Source organism: Chenopodium quinoa, unplaced genomic scaffold (genome assembly GCF_001683475.1).
Source record: "Chenopodium quinoa cultivar QQ74 unplaced genomic scaffold, ASM168347v1, whole genome shotgun sequence".
In the NCBI taxonomy this organism is placed as follows: Eukaryota; Viridiplantae; Streptophyta; class Magnoliopsida; order Caryophyllales; family Amaranthaceae; genus Chenopodium; species Chenopodium quinoa.
In genome coordinates, this window is record NW_018743175.1 from 4,880,364 (window position 1) to 4,898,041 (window position 17,678).

General features: G+C 32.0%; 2 protein-coding genes and 1 long non-coding RNA gene across 6 annotated transcripts; 2 read left to right on the forward strand and 1 right to left on the reverse strand.

The window, feature by feature from the left end:
* Positions 1-327: 327 nt before the first annotated feature.
* LOC110732669 (protein LOW PSII ACCUMULATION 3, chloroplastic-like) lies at positions 328-5,682 on the reverse strand. Of its 4 annotated transcripts, none has more exons than XR_002513508.1 (10): positions 5,378-5,682; positions 5,090-5,281; positions 4,399-4,446; positions 4,276-4,315; positions 4,051-4,151; positions 3,351-3,543; positions 3,176-3,274; positions 2,692-2,809; positions 2,389-2,567; positions 328-417 (listed from the first exon to the last, which is right to left on the reverse strand). XR_002513508.1 is itself a non-coding variant. In XM_021912639.1 (9 exons), the coding sequence occupies exons 1-9, from the start codon at positions 5,432-5,434 to the stop codon at positions 2,447-2,449; spliced, it is 969 nt and encodes a 322-aa protein (XP_021768331.1). In that variant the 5' UTR covers positions 5,435-5,682; the 3' UTR covers positions 2,201-2,446. The 4 variants fall into 4 exon arrangements, 1 of the variants encoding a protein (XP_021768331.1); XR_002513506.1 differs by lacking the exon at positions 328-417 and adding an exon at positions 1,624-2,177; XR_002513507.1 differs by lacking the exon at positions 328-417 and adding an exon at positions 1,627-2,088.
* Positions 5,683-9,177: 3,495 nt separating this feature from the next.
* Positions 9,178-12,886, forward strand: LOC110732670 (isoflavone reductase homolog). The gene is made up of 4 exons (XM_021912640.1): positions 9,178-9,687; positions 11,451-11,691; positions 12,086-12,289; positions 12,550-12,886. The coding sequence occupies exons 1-4, from the start codon at positions 9,358-9,360 to the stop codon at positions 12,708-12,710; spliced, it is 936 nt and encodes a 311-aa protein (XP_021768332.1). The 5' UTR covers positions 9,178-9,357; the 3' UTR covers positions 12,711-12,886.
* A 224-nt stretch (positions 12,887-13,110) lies between these two features.
* Positions 13,111-15,051, forward strand: LOC110732243. The gene is made up of 2 exons (XR_002513454.1): positions 13,111-14,229; positions 14,335-15,051. It is a non-coding gene; the product is annotated as an uncharacterized LOC110732243 (long non-coding RNA).
* The last annotated feature ends 2,627 nt before the right edge of the window (positions 15,052-17,678 follow it).

Consider the following 17,678-nt stretch of genomic DNA (forward strand, 5'->3'; position numbering starts at 1 on the left):
TTTGTTTTCACCTTTAAGGACCTAAGGTTAGCATTCCGGGCACTTAACTCACCGTTAACCAAAGGGTGACTGTCAACCATAAGTTTTTGTTTTTTCTTTTCTTTTTTTTTTTTTTTTTTTTTTAAGGAATCAACCATAAGTTACTTGAGTTCACTAAATAATTAGAATTAAAACCAAAAGTAACAAAAACCATATTCAATGCAAAAGTAATTCTTAACAAAAATTACATAATTGTTTTCGGTTTTCATTTCCAAAAAAATACTTCCCCTGCTTTTGCAAAGAATCATGAACAAAAGTAGCCAAAATCATATGGGAGATCATTAAATAACCTTGTTGTGCCACCATCGTATATCAAGTTAGGATTATTAACCCACTTTCCACCATGATGAATTACAAGACATGGTGCAATATCCATTTCTTTAACAACATCACAATCAAAATTATACTACAGAACCAATGATCTAATAACAAGACTTGTTCATTGTTTTTTAAAGAAGTAAAACTATTACATCAGTAGCATATTAATGCCATCTCACAATAGTCAAAATATCATATTCAAAGTCATAAGCTCACATTGTCATATATGCTTTAGTGTTATGCATATGATACTGCACACTTTTGGCCTTATCTCGGCCATTCACAAAGTCGGTAAGCATTTGTATGATCAAATGATTGAATTTTTAGCAATCCCATCCCCTACTTTATGGTAATTAAACACAACACTACTAAAAATTTCACAATCTAAAGACATGCAAACTATTCTTTCCCATAATTAAACACAACAAAACTTAAAATATGTAATTTCATCAGTTGCTACCACAAATAAATAAATTAATTTTAAAAAATTAATATATTTCAAAAACCCTAAACCATACAAAAACCCAATTATATAACACCCTCAATTATGTAATAAAAAACAAAGAAATTGATTACCTAATGTCTTACTTTCAATTTCTAAATGAAATTTGCTGCAAACCCTTCAAATTTTGTAAAAATGGAGGCTTTTACAGTGAAACACTGCAGAGAAGTTCTGGAGTAAGAGAGAGGGAAGATGGGTTGGCGCGAGTCTTGCAATTGTCCCAATACCCGTATGTAAAATTTGGGGGTAAGACGGTAAGTATGATTAAATTTTGTCTTCTCCAAAAACATTTAAGTCAATTTCCATTTATTTAAATTTTATAATAATAAAGTATTAAAGTTAACTAAAAGCAATCCACTAATTTAACTAGTGTGGTTAAGTTTCACCGAAAAAGTGTCAATAGGTCTCTTAACGGTGAAAATAAAAATAAGAGGTCCTTAACGGTGAAAAAAGTAAAAGTTAAGGTCCTTTGTATATGCTTAACTCAATAGTTTTTCCATTGATTGGCTTTAATTAATTTTTTAATTATCAATGTCGGGAAAAAGACTAAGACAGGTAGCTTAGAAATTATCTTATAAACTTGCTAAAATTATACAGCAAAATGAAACCAAATAATTGAAATTATATAATTCTATAATGAGTCATAAAGAGCAAATAAGTTCATTTCTGATAAAACCCCGTCAGATACTTTGACCACCTTTTTCAATTAATTTGAAACGTACAATTAAGGATAACAATTTTTAAATGTGTGTTTATTTTTTATTTTTTTTAAAAAAAAAAAAAATTATACAAGAGCTAGGTCTAAATGCACACAATGTATATTTCGCATTTCTTTAAATACGTAATTAACATGGATAGCAAACCTCTCAAGAGTTGGCTAATATAATGAAGCTGCACAAAGGGCTACGTGTTCTAAACTAGAAAAACAAATCTTTTAAAATGTCATAAATTCAAAGTTTAGTTGTACAAGCTATCACCAAAGTCGTCCAATTCTGAGTCACGCTCAAAATCCTACGCGAATCTTTGAAATTTGGCTATTACTTCCCCTAGCTTCAACAAGAGGCTGGTCCGCTGGAATGTCATATAAAACTGATCTAGAGTTGAGCAAATCCATTTTGGCCTATTCAACTGTACTCGATTCGGACTGCTATTTTAGGGTCTGCATGGTAGCCAGACCCTATTGATTAGGCTCTTGTTAGAATGTTAGGGGTCGACATGAGTAGATGGCCCTAATAAAAACATCCAAAGCAGAGTTCAAACCAATTAACATACTACAATAAACTCAGAATGGTCCAGCCCATGGCCTGTGATCACCTAACTGTAGTAAGACAATAAGAAGGATAAGGTTCCAAATATCCATAACAAGGGCTCAATGGTAGTACATTCAATCAATTTAACAATGGATAGTTAAGTTGAACACCCGAATACAGCATCTCAAGGAACTATTGAACAGAATAACAACAAACAATAAACGGAAGAAATATGGTTACAATTATTGAGTTGATAATAATTTTAAGATTTTTATGTACCTGGGGCTTTATGATCAGAAGATACAATATACAAGATACTTGGAAGCAGCCATGTAGATCAAGCTGGTTGAAGGATGTCCAAGGCAACTTCCTTCAGAGATGGCATAGTTTCTCGTTGATGCACACAAATATACTTGTTCCCAGTCCTTCTAAGAACCTGCCAAGGTCCGGGATAACACCTGCAGTATTGTATCTTTTAAGTAATAATTGGTAGAAGATACAAAAGGCTGACTTCTAAGAAAGTTCAGAAGTATGTAAAATATGTGCAACTGAGCAGCTAAACTGCAACTTTTGGCAACAAACCTGAAAAGAGTTCCACCATTTCGTCCTTTAAAATTATGAATGTAATACACGGTTTCCATTTTTGGCAACAATGTCTTGGTAAGTGCAGCCAACTTTGGGTAAAAGAATGACGGGTAGTCTGGAGCCCCTTTTGTCAAGGACAACAGTCAGCCAACATGTTCATGGTTTCATACATTTTGTATTAAAGGCTTACACAGGAAGTCGAAGTTTGCAGGAAATAGAAACTCAAATGTTGCTTGGTATGCCAATACCAAACAACGGTAAGTACAACTTCCCTTTTAGTAGAGGAAATTCCTTACCACTTGGAGTTTTCCAACCAAACAATGTATGGTCACGTTCAAGGAATTCTTGGAGTAATACAACTACATGGGAACTGATAATTCTCATGTCAAACCAAATGACCATTAAGAGAGGAATTAAAAGCACTTAAATCAGGCGAAGCATGCACAAACTACTCAATGTTAGCTCATGTGATAAAGGATACATCCAGATCTTATTCGATCCAGTTCCCCATTGAAAACAATCAATTTCCTTGAAGTGTTAGCGACTGCTTCTTTATACAGTTCTTCCACAACAAGCATCTCTTCATTCAACAAAACCACATCAGAATTACATCAACAGACTCACTAAAAGGAAGAGGGCTGTAATAGAGGATCTACCATTCACATTGAAGTATGGGTATGCAACCAAGAAAAGCTCATCTTCTGGCCGTACGCGGTCTGCCATTTTGACTTTTGTGCCAAAACCAAAGTCCTCAAGAAAAGATGGCTTAGTCAGGTAATCTAATTTCAATGAAACTCCCTCAAAAACTGACGTTCTCGCAAACTTTACTTCACTGGCTTCTGGGAAAAACTGAAATAACAAAAGCAAAAGTTTAACTAGTTGAATTGAATTAATCACTCAAAGAATGCCATCAAACACAACAAAACATTCCATCCATATTACGGAGTATAATATAAGCCACAGAGTTAGAGTCAGCAGATTTGCATTGTCTCAATTTAATCAACATTCTCTTTTCATACCAGAATCCACAAGTTTCAACTCTCTAAAAATTTCAAAACTCTGAAGATTATCCAATATTGGGATAAGAAAGGTTTCTTCAGTTGATTGCCGTGTAATTTCACTACACAAAGTAGCTCCATGATTTTTCATTTTTGAAATCAAATGAATGGAGACTGTGTAACAGATTTTTCAGTTTTGAAATCAAATGAATGGAGACTGTGTAACACGAAATTTGAGCATTCTTAGAAGATTGGGAAATTTTTAAAATGAAGTATTCACATTAAAAAATCAAGCAATACAGACTCCAATCATTATAAGAAAAGGAGAATACATATAATTTTCCAGAAACATTCATACTATCCTGGTCCGGGTAGCTTTTTCTGGAGCTACAAGGCGGTCACAGAATTCACGGATCAACTGCATGCTCTCAGTCATTTCTGTACCACCTTCACCATCACCTAAACCAGGGATCATAGAATTATACATTTATACCAGCTTGTACATTCAATGTAATCGATAGACTTCAGGACAGGGAAAGGGGGATGTGCAATATTCAAAACAAAGCATGTATGTAGAACAAACCTGGCACTGATTGTAATCCAGAAGTTGGGAACTCAATCTCCTGCATAGCATTTATGTTAGACACAACACTATAACTGCTTGGGATGATAAAACCAAAGTGAAATTAGAAACCACGACACTAACCATCAACTGTATGTTATCCTTTATTGCAAACTCAGTAGCTTCTTTCGCCTGCAATTCATAACACAGAAGCAGTGGGACAGTGTAGTGAGAATCAGGAAGTTGATTCGCAAAATGATTACAATCAAGTGACTTAACAAGTAAGTGTGTCGATTTCAGATCATTTGGAAGCACACATTCCTTTCTAATACAAGGCCTTTACTGTGAATGAAAACGAAAATCGCACTTATATATCCATCTATCTATAAGGTACATTAACAGTTCTGCTCTCCAATTTCCATTCTTTTTTCTCATATTTAAAAGATCAATATTATTTCATTGACTCCAACAAACACTCAAGATTCAAAAATGTCTAACAAGAAATAAAATAAAAATGCTCATTGCTACAACAGTTATGTTTATCAACAATTTTAACTTCTGGGTAACCAAACTATCAACAGATTATATCAACTAACACAATAAAACCCTTATCAACTCAAATTAGGCACAAACTTCGAATTAAATTTTCAAACAAAACCCCACAAATTAAGTTCAGTAGGTCTTGTTTATAACGAGTGTACATTGTCACCCTGATCACAAAAAAGACGAGTTGTCATATACAATACACCAGTTGTATATAAGTTTCGGCCTAATTAAAAAAATTAAATTTTGTATTCATGGGCAATAATAATTTAAAAAAGGGAGAATAAATTACTTGACGAAGAAGCTCAGAATAATCAGCTGGAAAGGAAGCGTCAGAAACTGAGACATTAGAAGCATAAGTAACAAATCTTGAGTGATAATTACTTCTTTTCAGCTTCAATTGTGTAATTCCAAAATTCCAACTTAATTTCAAAGCTCTATTTTTGCAAATCTTGTCAACCTCAAATAATCGCCCATTATCAACCTAATTATCCAACCATTTTAGAATTAAAATTCATTGGAAAAATTAATAAGGAAAAAAAAAAAAAAGATTTTAAAATAGAAAAATAAAACAACTTACCTTAGGTGACGGAAAAGTTGGAATTGCCGTCGGAATTTTGGCGCCGGAAAACGGCATTTTTAATTAATTACCAAGAAAAAAATTGAGGAAGCTTAAGAAAAACGTTAACATTATCTGTTTTTATTTATTTATTTATTTTATTCAAGGTTTTTTTTAATGATATTTGTAGGTTGGGTTTATAATTGGGTATGGGCTATTATGGGCCAAAAAAGTCATGTTGGCCCGATCTTACGTATATGAAGCCCATGCACAGTTTGATACATGTGTAAGAAGGCCCACTTAATATATTTGGTTTTTTATTTTTGTAAATTGGTGAAAAATAAACCGGTAAGCTCGTTGTATTCTTGTTGGCCTGTTGCCAAATTTCGAAAACGATGCTCATGCAATGTCTTACAAACGTGTCTCTTATGTTTTGTTGGATGCGTAATGGATTCATGGATCATTTTAAATTAGGCCATTTTTGGAAAAATGGAATCTAATAATTCCACCTTTACTCCGTCTTTTATAAATAATCTCACCTTTAGGAATTCCAGAAACAATCCCACATTTGACAGGGATTTTTCACTAACAATCCCCTGACCGGTTGGATTGTTTTGGTAACCAGTTTTATTAGGTTACAAGACACGTGTCAACTTTTCATTGGTTTATTCTATTTTTTAATAATTAAAAAAAAAAAAAAACAAAACCCCCAGCCACCTGAACGACCCCCGGCTCCTTCCCTGTTTCAAAAAAAAAAAAAAAAACAACCCCCCTTCCCCTCCTCATCGCTGCCCCAGCCTTTCCCAGCAACCCAATCAGCGCAATCGGAAGCCTGACAACAAGCCCGATTCTTGAACGGCCAAAACCTTCAACAAGCTTGACAAATTAAAGGGGTTTTTGGGGGGTGGTTAGGGTGTTTTCAGATGGAGTTTTCAGGGCTAGGTGGGGTTTTTCGGGACTGGGGTGGAGTATGTCGGGGTTGGGCTTGAGTTTTCAAGGATGGGTCGGGTTTTCCTGGGCTAGGGACGGAGTTTGCAGGCTCCAAAGCCCAAATTCGACCCTTATTCTTTCTTCTTAATTTATTTTTGGGGCTGATTTGTGGGTGTGAATTGATGTCGTAGTTGTTCGATATGGAGGTTTGGCGGCCTGCAAGTGGCTTGCGGCGTTGCGTGTAAGGTGGGCGCTGGTTTTGCGTCTGTAACAGCAGGTGGCTGCTTGCCTGCTTCTTGTGAGTTGTTTGTTGTAGATCTGTTTGTGAGAAAGGTGCGTGAGATGGTGATGTTTGGCTGCGGTGGCGCGGCTGCTTACGGTTGCTGCCGGTGGTGAAGTGGGAGGAGGGTAGCAGCATGTTGTTGGAGCTAGGTGAGGTGTGGACGTGGTGAGCAGGCTGGTGCGTTGCGTGAGGGAGCAGGGGTTGTGTAATGGTGGTGGACTGGTGGTCCGAGGAGAAAGACTAAGAAAAAAAAAAGGAAAAAAAAGAAAAAAGATTTAGGTCAAAGGGATTGTTAATGGAAGATCCCTACCAAAGGTGGGATTGTTTCTGGAATTTCAAAAGGTGGGATTGTTTATGGAAGATGGAATAAAGGTGGGATTATAAGTTTCTATTTTTCCGCTATTTTTTCATGTTAGTTTAGTTCATGCTTTGTCTTTAGTTGGAAACCCCCTCCATCTCATAATAATCGTAACATTTGACCGGCATACATGTTAATGCTCAACTTTGACAATAGATGATTGTAATTATATACAAGTATTATTAAGAAGTATAAAAGCTTAATCTAATGAAAATATGCATAAAGACTAATCTAAAAATATTTACATGACAATAAATGTTTCTTTTTTATTTTATATATATATATATATATATATATATATATATATATATATATATATATATATATATATATATATATATATACTACCTCCGGTTTTTTTTATGTGCAACTTTGAGTCATTTTGCGGTTCACGAAGCAAAACTTGATAATGGTATTAATGTATTATAGGGGTATGTAATTAAGGTGGAGAGAGAATGTTATGAAAATTAATCAACCACCCACTACCACCACCAAAACCAGCCAACACCACCGCCGCCTTCACCAACACCACCGTCTGCTTCACCAACACCACCACTACCACCCCCACGAAACCACCACCACAACCAACCCCACGAAACTAACCCCACCCTCACGAAAACCCACCGACGGAACCACCACCTCCACGAACACACACCAAAACCCAGAACAACGACCACCCACCAAAACCCACCGATGGAACCACCAAAACCCACCCACCAGAACCCATATCTGCGGCCACCCACCGCCTTCACCGTACCAACACCAGAACCCAAATCAACGAAACCACGAAACTAAACCCCCAACTCGAACCCAAAACCACGACCCACACCCCCTTCACCGTACCAACACCACTGTCGCCTTCAACGCGGGCCCTTCACCACTACCAGTACCACCACTACCAACCCCACGACCACCACCCTCATGAAAACCTACAAAATCATCGGTTGAAGTTGAAGAGAGAGAATGAAGATCAATGGGGGAAGATGAGGATGACAGAGGAGAGAGAAAATACGGGGGAAGATGAAGATGAAGATGGTTTTGAAGAGGAGAGAGAAAATATGGGGGAAGATGAAGATGAAGATGAATGGGGATGGTTTTGGATTTGTTGAATTGAAGATAAAGAGTTGATGAATTAGATTGGGTTGGTTGGGGTGAAAATTGGGTAAGAATTAGTGAGTAATAAAATCCGATTATAGTTAATAAATTGTGTTTTAATTTTTTAAATGAGGGTAAAATTGACATTTGACTAGTTTTTTTTTTTATTAAAAATAGAAAGAAAAAAGAAAGTTGCACATAATAGTGAGCGGACTAAAATGGCAAAAGTTGCACATAAAAAAAACCGGAGGTAGTATATAGTCAAAGTAACTATATGAATAATGCAAAATTAAAGTCAAAGTGTTGCGATTATTACGAAACAGAAGGAGTATATATTTGCAAACACATTCTTATAAGGCGTTGCTCTCTTCACCTTAAAATAAATACAATTTCAATAAAAAATATTAGAGTTTAACAAAAATAATTTTTAATCAGTAAAAATTAGAAACCTTAATGAACAAATATAATGTGGAATCGGTAAATATAAATTTTAATAAGTAAAAATAATTTATGTCCGGTAAAATTATAAGTAATCGAATTTTAACAAAAATAAGGTGAAGATAGAGAACATGGCCTAATTAAGATAATAGGGTGAAGAAGTTGTTGTCTATCAGCGGCAAGATGTATATAGAGTCTGCATTTCGAAGATATTAACACTTTTTAAAATAAATTTTTATCCCTTCGCTTAGTTGTATTATTTATGCTTATGGTGATTCTAATACGTAACCCAATTTACACTATATTATATATTCAATAAAATACGAAGGAAAACTCTTAAAACTTATAAAGTAATATTTTGAAAAGATATTTCAATCCGAATCTAATAAAGTCTCATATGATATAATTTATTGATGTTTATTGTAGTGAGTTTTCATAGTAAAAGCTATTAAAAGTTACATACGAAGTCTAAGTTAAAAAGTAACGAAAGGAGTAACAACTTTTAAATATGTATATGCTTATTTGAATCCTTAGACTACATATATCATTGTCTATAGTTATTTTCTAACAATAGTTTGGTACCCTGCTATCTTCTTATGACTTTAAATTGGTACACTTTGGAGTGTAAAGTAACTTCCACCTTTATTTTTTCAATAATTAGGGCCACATTTCTAAGTTCTAACAACCCTACCAAACATTATTTCAACCAAACATTATTTCAATTTCTTGAAGTCACCTTTTGTTTTTTTTTTCAAACACACTACTGTGTGCAAGGGAAGAAAACAAAAGTCTATATATATAAAAATCCCCACCTTCATATTCTTAGGCCACAAATTAGTATAAACATAACTCAAAATTATATTACAAAATTCTAAGATATTATTCGATAATTGAATAATGGCAAAGACTAAGGTGCTTGTTGTAGGAGGAACAGGGTACATAGGCAAGAGGATTGTGAAGGCATGCCTAGCACAAGGCCATGAAACTTATGTTCTCCTTAGGAAAGAAATTGGCCTAGACATTGACAAGCTCCAGATGCTCCTCTCCTTTAAGATGGAGGGAGCTCGCCTCGTCGAGGGCTCGTTCGAAGATCATCAGAGCCTTGTCGAGGCGGTGAAGCTTGTAGACGTCGTGATCTCAACCATGTCTGGTGTTCACTTTAGAAGCCATAACCTTTTGTTACAACTCAAACTTGTTGAGGCCATTAGGGAGGCTGGAAATGTCAAGGTATGTGCGTTCTACTCTTGTTTGACAATATTTTCTTTTTTTTCATTTTTTTGTAGTACATGATTTTACAATTATGTGGAGTAGGTTTTTTTATAAAATTATTTTGAAATGAACACACAATTTATGACTTGGATGAAAGTAGATAACAATGTTATGAATGAGTTTGTTTGGAATAATAACTACTCTTGTCTTCAATGGGTAACAATAATAAAGGCCCGTTGGTAAATCTCATGTTAATAAAGGCCCGTTGGTAAACCTCATGACCTCATGTTGGTAAAGTTGGTAGAGCAATCGTACCAACATAAATCTAAAAATACTCAAATAGGATGTCATTAGATTTGTATCGAGCAATATGAAATTTTCACAATTTCTTAATTACGAAATTAAAGAAAACGATAAATAAACAATATTTAATAGATAGAATTAAATTTGAATGTTATGACATACATGATCTAATTAATTCTGAAATAAGCAAATATCAACTTAAATGAAATAGAATTGAATAGTGGTGGTCACATTATTTCGAAATTAAAGATATTTTATCGAAAAAAAAAAAAAAAAGTCTGATAAGATATTGATATGTCTGATTATATCTAAGATAAATATATATCAACTTAAATAAGTTGACTAAACGTAAGATATAGTCATGGTTGGTGATACAAGAAAAATATACGAAATACTTTTTCAGTTTCTTTTTAATTGACACGTTTTTTTAGTCACATTTGCCAATGCACAAATTCAACTATTAATATCTTTAATTACTGATAAGCAAAAATTATGAAAAGTTGATATTTGAAAATATATATCGTGACGAATCTAACAAGATTATTACTATATTTTATCACTTATAAAGCACAAAATACGATCAAAGATGAGTGTGTGAATAGTGCTAAAGTCAAAACGTGTCAAACTTAAAACAAAGTTAGTAATATTTATAAGTTGGTGATACCCAAAAAAAAAAAAAAAAGTTGGTGATACAAAAATAATATTTAGTAATATCCGCTGGTCATTATTGCCAAAAAAAAATAATAAAAAATATATCCACTAATCATTAGTGAAAGGTGGTAATATTATTTATTTATTCAAAGCCCATAAGCTATAACCCACAACAGAAATTAAATATACAAATAACAAACATTTAATAAAACCACTAGTTTTTGGGCTCGCACAATGCTCGAGATTATTACATAAACTGATCATTAATATACTTTGTTATTTATGATTCAATTTTCTTGTAATTAAATTTGTTGTTCATATTGTCATTTGTTACATATTAATATTTTGTATTCAAAAGATTGCATAAAAATCACATAGCTTGGTGGTAAGACACTTAGTTGTAGTATTAGAGGTTGTGTGTTCAAATTTTATGAAAAACATATTTTTTTTTATTATTATAAGTGCATGACATGCAATGAAATACAAATGGAAGGGAGAGCCACGTGACGTAATGAGTAGTTGAGTGGGTGACGTGTCGTAGTGAGGGGAGATTACGTAACACGTGAACGTTCTTAGGAATGTCTTTTAATATATTAGTATACTAACTGTATTTCACTATTTTGTCATAAATTTTCAAGCTAATCACCTATAGTGCGTGCCTAATTATGGCCCTAATCAATGGTATGCATTTATGCCTTTATGATGCAAATTTACTAATTTCTCCGGTTTGTAAAAATAACATAAGTTGCATAAAAAAGAAAGCATAAGTTTGTAGTATAATTAACAATAATTATGGTGCATGTTTATGTATATGTACATATATGCAGCGTTTTTTGCCATCAGAGTTTGGTATGGACCCAGCAAAAATGGGAAATGCACTTGAGCCAGGAAGAGTTACGTTTGATGAAAAGATGATTGTGAGAAAAGCAATTGAAGATGCTCAAATTCCATTTACTTATGTAATTGCTAATTGTTTTGGTGGTTACTTTGTTGGCAACCTTTCTCAAATGGCCTCTCTTCTCCCTCCTAAGGAAGATGTTGTCCTCTATGGGGATGGAAATGTCAAAGGTACCTTTCGATTCAAGCTCGATCTCTCTCCATATGTCCAAAGTCATTATTCACGTTGATAGTATAAGTTATTTGACGGAAATTTATATTTTGGCTCAAATTGTCCACCTTATTTTTTTTACATAAGTTTAGGGGACATAACTATAAATTAATTCAGTTCATGAAAAATAAGTACTACCAATAATTCGTATCATGTACTCAAGTTTAATAAGTCTATTTCACACACGCACACACATATTGTGATAAAAATGTACCCTTAATATAAATATTTTTAAAGAGGTTGATTGAGGAATGCACGCATGTATGAATAATTGTTTTATACTCTGTACTACGTATGTTATTATGTATGTTGTCTAGAATGTATTTAATTTTAACGGTGTGAACGGTGCAACAGCATGCTTCATGGACGAGGATGATGTTGCAACATATGCTGTCAAGACCATAGACGACCCTCGTGCAGTAAACAAAACTATTAACATCAGGCCTCCAGAGAATACATTGTCTCAAAGAGACTTGGTTCAAATGTGGGAGAAGCTTACAGGAAAGGAGCTCAACAAGCACAGCATCTCCGCTGAGGATTTTCTTGCCCCTATGAAAGGTACAAATGTCAAGTTACTATCATATACTTCCTCGACCAAAATAATAGTCACATATATTTATATTATATAGGCTAGTCGCCTGGCCTATTATTTATGTAGGTAATTAAAAACATAATTAAATTAAAATTGTACTTGTAGGTGATTTCATATGATTAAATTTATTGTTAGTGGAATTAGTTTTCGTTTATTTACTTAAATTATACTTTTATTAGACCCTTTAATTTGTGTGTAATACTCACAATTTCTTTTTGTGTTTCAGATGCTGAACTTGCACATCAAGTGGGAATAGGACATTTTTACCACATTTTCTATGAAGGCTGCCTTACTAATTTTGAGGTAAAAGATGATGAAGAAGCTTCGAAACTCTATCCGGAGGTTGAATGCACTCGGATGTATGATTACTTGAAACGCTACTTGTGAGAGAGAAGAGAAGAGAAGGAAAAAAAAATGTAAAAATAAAGTTTTTTTTAAAGCCATTGCCTTGATTGTTCAATTTGTTTTCCTTGAATTGTATATCTTTGTTATTTCAAAATACTCTATAGTTTTGAAAATTAAAAGAAAAATATAAAAAATTTGGACTTGTTTTCTTCATCTGAAATAAGATGATATGGTCTTATTTTAATAAGGTCTATATGATAACTTATAATAATAAAACTAAAAAAAACAATTATCAAATTGAAACTTGTTACATTTGTTTCATTATGTACTTTTCGATATATAATATAATCTCATATTTTTTAGGCTTTTTAGCAATAAGTAAATGAGATTAAAAGTTTGATCTGATCTTTAACAGGGATAAGTAATCTAATATATATAAATAAAGTAGACATTTTTAAAGAGCATTCGGCACGCCACGTAAGCAAAGGTATGTTTTCGACCAATTAAAAATTAGAATTCTATTTTATTTTGGAATTAAAAAATTCGTTTGCCACGTAAGAAATATCATTATTTTAACCAATAAGAATAAAGATATACTTATTTCGACCAATAAGAAAATAAGAAGAAAGATTTGATATATAATTATTTCGGCCAATAAGAATAAAGATTTGTATTTATTTTTGAATTAAAAATATACTTTTTCCGACCAATAAGAAAATAAGAAGAAAGATTTGATATATCTATAAATTTTTATCTTTTTTTTTTAAATTATTGTTATCAAGAGAGTATTAGTAGAATTGATAGTTTTTTTTTTTTTTTTTAATGTAAGTATAGTGCTTACAAAAGGTTGCACCACGGAATAGATCAGAAGCAAAAGCCCATAATTGTCAAGCAAGTCAGAACGAAAATTCCAAGTTTAATGGAACAAAGTGACTACAAACAAAAGAAAAACATAATTAGTCAGCACACAAAAAGGCCCAACAGATTTAATCTATTCAAACTTTAAGCTGAGGAAAAGATAAGCCTTATCGAGGCAATTTGCCAAAAGATTGCAGCCTTCTATAATCCGTTGCACACTGTTTTTGGTTAAAGCCTCGAACGAAGACACTCAGCAGGTTTATCTATTTTATCAGTCAAGCAAAATATTATCAATTGTTTCGATACTTAATAAAATGATAAAATTTAAGTTGGGGAAAAGATATAAATTGATTTAATTAGCTTATGATTTGTTATTATTATAAATAGGCATTAATTTAATTCACGCACCATCAAAGAATCACACAATACCTCATACAAAACAAATTGCATATTGAGGTTTAAGAAAATGTCGGTGTAATTCCTTAAACTCATTTTTTTTTCAAATTATAATTATTGGTAATATTATTTTTAACTATTTTTTTCAATGTATTGTTTTCTTAGGTCTACTTCGTCGATTCGAGAACTTAATTCTTCCAAAAATGATTGGAAAATTAAAGTACGCGTATCAAGGCTTTTTGATGTTTTGAACTTTCGAAAACATAATAGTTTGATTAGTTTGGACATGGTTTTAATTGACGAAGAGGTATGCCTTTAATTTTATTTTTTTATTTGATAATACTTATCGTTTTAAATTCATTGTGTAACTTACAATATTATTTTAACATATAATTTTATTTTGCACATGTAGGGTGATTATGTCCATGCTTCAATCAAAGGAAAATTTGTCCAACAATTTCGTTCAACACTAATTGAAGGCAAAGTTTACACAATTCGATATTTTTCTGTTGTACCTAACAAAAATCAATATCGTGTTGTGAGCGATAACAAGATAATGATACAATTTTTTCAAAATACATCTGTTAAGGGGGTTGCAGATAATAATAAAATTTCGTTGCATAGATTTGATTTTATTCAATTGCAACATTTAGATCAATTCCGTAGTAATGTAACACTCCCTGGTATATATTTTACATATTTTCAATTTTTATTGTTTAAAAAATATTATAGTGTTATCATTCGTTTTACTAACTCTCTCTCTTTTTTTTTTTTTTTTTTTGTATATCACTTTGTCTTACAAGATGTGGTTGGTATGGTTGTAAACAAAATTGGAGATTCAATTGAAATAGAAGACAAATGGTAATTATTATTTTAATATATTTGTATATATTATTATTATTAATTACGATAAACTAAAACTTATAATTGTAAGATAATTTATATTTGACTTATTCTAGATTTATTAGTAAATTATTTGTATCTTGATATCATGGTTAGGGGACAACGAATCCAATTAAAGATTTGGGATAAGTATATTCTGATTATTTAAGACAAAAAGCCCTACTTGCTGATTCCAGTAAGCCTTTTGGTATAGTTGTTACTTCAACAATGGTCAAATATTTTAATGATAAGTATCATATATTAGTCATTATAATAACTTTTTTTTTTAATATTTACAACGAATAACCGAATTTGTCATTATCATTTTGTTTATAGGAAAAATTAATTTAAATACTTCTGCATCAACCAAAAATTTATATTGATCTTCAAATTTCTAAGGTTGATGAATTAATATCAACTTTATCTGTTCTTATTTAATAATAATAAAAAATATTACCAAACCCGTGCATTGCACGGGCTTCACACCTAGTAAGCATTTAAAATAAACCAAAGAGAACGAGTCCTAAAAAGCAAACTCAATAATCTTCTTTTCAGTCTTTGCATGACACTGATAGAATTTATACAACTTTTTTCTACTTTGTATTTTTAACCTTTGTTTGGCCTAACATGGACATACTGACTAACATGTGCGCACCGTCTACTATACCGGCCCAATTAATCCTGACTCGGGGACGTGGCACGTGATTTTCCCCGAATATTATGGCCGGCAATAGCATGAATCAATAATCATGCCATAATTTCATAATTTCATATTTTCATGTAATGAGATAGATCAAAATAACCATTCACATTGTTTCAAACATAAAAAAAAAAAAAAATAATAATAATAATAATAAATAAATAAAAAAAAAAAAAAAAAATAACCATTCACATAAATTACCTTTTGTGCACAAAAAAAATAACCATTCACTTTTCTTACTTCACAATTTTAACTGTTTAATTCATCCCAAAATTCCTAAATTATCAATTACACTTGACTTTTTCATTCATTTTTTGATTAGTGCTACATTTGCTCAAGGATGCACTACTATTTACACTTCTTCGCATTTTTATTATTTTTCTTCCTTATTATTAATCTTGCTTTTGTTTTTTTTTTTCTTTCCAACTAATTCCATCTGTGTATATTGTTATTGTTCATTTTCATTAACAATTATACTCCCTCTATTTCTTATTATTTGTAATAAAAAAGTATTATTTATGAAACATAAATAATTTTTTTTATTGCAAATAATAAGAAATAAAGGTAATCATTCACTAACTAATGTATATATTATAAAATAATTGTTTTTGTTATATGTCGTGTATATGTAACATATTTCGTACAATTAATATAATTCGAATTATAGGAAATACTTCGTACGTAATACTTCGTATTATTAATGCCAAAAGCGCTAGAGAACATGGTCTTACACTATTACCTCTTGCTCCCCTCACAACTTGTCATTAATGCATGGCAGCCTCTCGTTTCCTTCGCCGTTTTTCTCTCTACATGTTTTTTTCTTTTTATTTTTTATTTATTGTTTGTTTTATTCTCTTTTTTCCTTTTGTTGTTTTGTAGTCTTAGCACAATTGAGTTCTGTCCCTTGTTGGGAAAACCTATTGTTTATGGATTATTACATGTGGAATTACATTATTATATCATGTAATGTGGCAATGATTAAAATAGATGATTACTCCTACAATTAGATATGATGGGGTCAAGCATTTATAATATAAAACCTAATTTAAAACATCTGCAATAATGCTTTGATTTGTATGCTTCATTGTTGATACATAACATTAACAGATGATATCTCTAATAATAAACTTGTAAAATTATAAAATTGATATTTAGAACTGTAACACGATCATGTTTGTTACGTGTAAATTGAAGTAGGAGCAAACATTTAGCTGCTATTGTGCTAAACTTGTTTTCACTTATTTTAGAAAAAAAATTATAAGGACAAGCCAAGTTCATCAAGATAACGATCGTCCTCACAAAGTACCAGCATTCAGCAACATGCTCAGTTGTAGAAGATTACTTGGACATTAGATTATACGTAGTATTATTTCCTAAAAATATGGCATACCCAAATTAAAGGTACATTGACAACATGTGGCCAAGTTTATCAAATTGTCAATCAATCTAGAAAGGAAGCATGAGACAGTTGGCCAAGCTTATCGACTTCCAGGCACAATACCTATGATCAATTCAAACATACCAAATTGTTAGTTTAGTTGGTTAACTAAAGTATTGAGGGGTGATACTGAGAACCTGATGAGATCAAATTCCGTTCACATATCATTGTTATAGCAGCTCTCTCTACACCAAAAAATAAAAAAAATAAAAAAATAAAAAATAAAAAAAATTAATTAGCAAGGGTGGTTAATTTTATCAAGTGACCAAATTGGTTTCGATCATGAATCATGACACTGTCGGTCAGTTTATAATTATTAAAAATAACCCCTTCACTAATTAATTTCTTTTAATAAAACCAGACTTTGTCTTCCCTACATCTATAACAATATTTAGTTCTCTGAATCTTGTACAATATCCAAGCAACATCACCGTTGAATCCATGTATATACATAAATAACTTTATATTATGCTGTCAGTATCTCTCAAGATTACGATTCCCAACCCTAATTATTGTCAAATAATTAATAATTAATAGTTTGAGTATTTTTTTAAATAATGTAATGTAAAGTACAAAAGTTAGATGAAGTCCTTACAAACTTAGTGTTTAATTACTGTAACAATAATTTTGTAAATTTTGGGTCTATATCTTATGAACATTACATAATTGGCCATTGGCACTCAATCTAATCCTCAATTGACTATTAGTCCATTATTTTTCGTGGTTGTAATGTCAA